Source organism: Cervus canadensis, chromosome X (assembly GCF_019320065.1).
Source record: "Cervus canadensis isolate Bull #8, Minnesota chromosome X, ASM1932006v1, whole genome shotgun sequence".
Lineage (NCBI taxonomy): Eukaryota > Metazoa > Chordata > Mammalia > Artiodactyla > Cervidae > Cervus > Cervus canadensis.
Genome location: NC_057419.1, coordinates 50402389 through 50404829, shown reverse-complemented (window position 1 = coordinate 50404829; position 2441 = coordinate 50402389). Strand labels below are relative to the sequence as shown.

The following is a 2441-nucleotide window of genomic DNA, read 5'->3' as shown; positions in this document are numbered from 1 at the left end:
GACTGTATTGTAACAGGGGTCATCGAGGACGTCACTGTGGACTTCAGCAGGGAGGGGTAGCAGCACTTGGACCCTGTACAGAGGTGCCTGGGCCAGGATGCGACACTGGAGACCTACAGCCAACTGTGTGCAATGGGTCAGTAAGCACAGCTGCCCTCTGCACCTTCCAGGGGCCTCAGGGAGGCTGCTTCCGTTCTCAGCTGCTGAATGCTCTGGGGCATCTGAAGTGTGTAATGGTGTCATCTTTGATTTGCCCGAGATACTTCAGTCCTTTTACACTTCTTTATTACTCTATTCCCAGGGAAATGGGATTACTTTCCTGAAGAGCAAATAGGGGCGTGGTTGAAAGGCCCTGAAACCCAGTTAACTGGACCCAATCCTGTATCATGTCCTGTTCACAGGTAACCAAGCTCGCAAACCAGAGGTCATCTTCAAGCTGGAGCAAGGAGACGGCCCATGGACACTGGAGGAGGAAAGCCCACATCACGGCTGCTCAGATGTGTGACCTGAGTAGCTGGGGGACGTGGAGTAGATCTGTTTTTCTAGGACAGGCTGATGATTTTGAAAGGTTCTGAAGGTAATGTCTTGAAGGTTCTAAGAGCGCCCGTGATTCCTTTCCCAGAGTTCTCCGCGCCATGAAGCGCCCGCCTGGAACTCGGGGCACTTTGTGTTGGCTGCAGCCGTTATAACAAGATGGCAGCGCCGGCGGAGTGACCAGGGGTCCCTCCTGGCGGCAGCCGGCGGCACTGGTGGCGGTGGTATCGCTGCCATAACTTCACGGCTCCCCTTTACCAGCCCTCGAAGTCACCGCCAGAAGCCAGAGGTTCAGCCAGCTAACGGTGAGAACCCCCTCAACGGTCTGTGGGCTGGTGAAAAGAAACCAGACAGTAGCGGTGGTCAGGTTCCCCTGGACCGATTCTGGGCCCTGTAACGCTGAGAAACAGCCAGCGTTCCCTGTTTCCTGCCTGCCTTCACAGTCTTGCCCCGTGGACGAACCCTAAGGGCATCCATCGTCCCCTTAGAGGTGTCAGAGCTTAACCTCAACTCTATCTTTGTCTCTCAGGATGGAGAGCAGCAGCCGACCCAAGACTGATTTCATTGTCGGAGGGAGATATAAACTGGTTCGGGAGATCGGGTGTGGCGCCTTTGGGGACGTTTACTTGGCGATAGACCTCACCAACCACGAGGAAGTGGCGGTAAAACTAGAATCACAGAGTGCGAGGCAGCCCCGGTTGGTACGTGAGAAGGAGCTCTATAATGTTCTTCAAGGTGGGGTTGGCATCCCCCAGATACGGTGGTATGGTCAGGAAACGGACTATAAGGTGCTAGTCATGGATCTTCTGGGACCCAGCCTTGAAGACCTCTTCAATTTCTGTTCAAGGAGGTTCACAATGAAAACTGTACTTATGTTAGCTGATCAGATGATCAGTAGACTTGAATATGTACATACACACAATCTGATACACAGAGACCTTAAACCAGATAACTTCCTAATGGGTACTGGGAAACAGTGGAAGAAATTATTCCTTATTGATTTTGGTTTGGCTAAGAAGTACAGAGACAGCAGGACAGGGCAACACATATCGTACAAAAAGGGTAAAAGTCTCACTGGCACGCCTCCCTATGCTAGCATCCGTGCACATCTTGGTCGTGAACAGAGTCGCCGAGATGACATGGAATCATTAGGATATGTTTTGATGTATTTTAATAGAGCCAGCCTGCCATGGCAAGGACTGCAGGCTGCAACAATGAAGGAAAGATGTGAAAAGATTAGTGAAATGAAGATGGCCACACCTGTTGATGTTTTATGTAACGGATTTCCTGTAGAATTTGCCATGTACTTTAAGCATTGTCGTGGGCTGTCCTTTGAGGAAGCCCCGGATTACACATACCTGAGGCAGCTATTCCGCATTCTTTTCAGGACCCTGAATTACCAACATGACTATGCATTTGATTGGATAGTGCTACAGCAGAAAGCAGCACAGCAGGCTGCCTCTTCAAGTGGGCAGGGTCAGCCGGCCCAAACACCTACAGGCAATCAGACTGACAAAACCAAAAGTGAAGTGAAAGGTTCATAAGCAGGAATCAAGGAAAGAGGACACAGAACAGGAGACTGGAGCACCAAATTCATTTCCCTCTAAACTAGCTCTGGTTAGCAGAGATGGTCTCCTCTGAGTTGAAGGCTTTGTCATTAGTAAACATGGCACCCAGTTTTTCATTTCACTTTTTCAAGTGGAAAAGTTCACTAAATGCTTGACACACACAAAATTGGTGGGAAAATTGTGCCTATGCCAATTTTAATTAAATTCTTTTATTTTGAACTACACTGCTTTGAGAGATCTCATTTCAGAAGAATAGCCTGTACAGTTGCTATGGTTGTTAATGCATTCTGTGGGTTTATCCATCCCTGGGGTTTGCAGGTTGTTCACTTAAAACATTCT

At 49.1% G+C, this 2441-nt stretch overlaps 1 protein-coding gene across 1 annotated transcript; it reads left to right on the top strand.

Moving 5' to 3' along the window:
* The first annotated feature begins 1064 nt into the window (after positions 1 to 1064).
* On the top strand, positions 1065 to 2078 carry LOC122435051 (casein kinase I-like). The gene has a single exon (XM_043458909.1). It carries the CDS (start codon positions 1065 to 1067, stop codon positions 2076 to 2078), a length of 1014 nt encoding a protein of 337 aa, XP_043314844.1.
* Positions 2079 to 2441: the final 363 nt, after the last annotated feature.

Bases quoted from the DNA above. Each gene is read 5' to 3' on its own strand.
- LOC122435051 (XM_043458909.1), top strand. From the start codon at position 1,065: ATGGAGAGCAGCAGCCGACCCAAGACTGATTTCATTGTCGGAGGGAGA.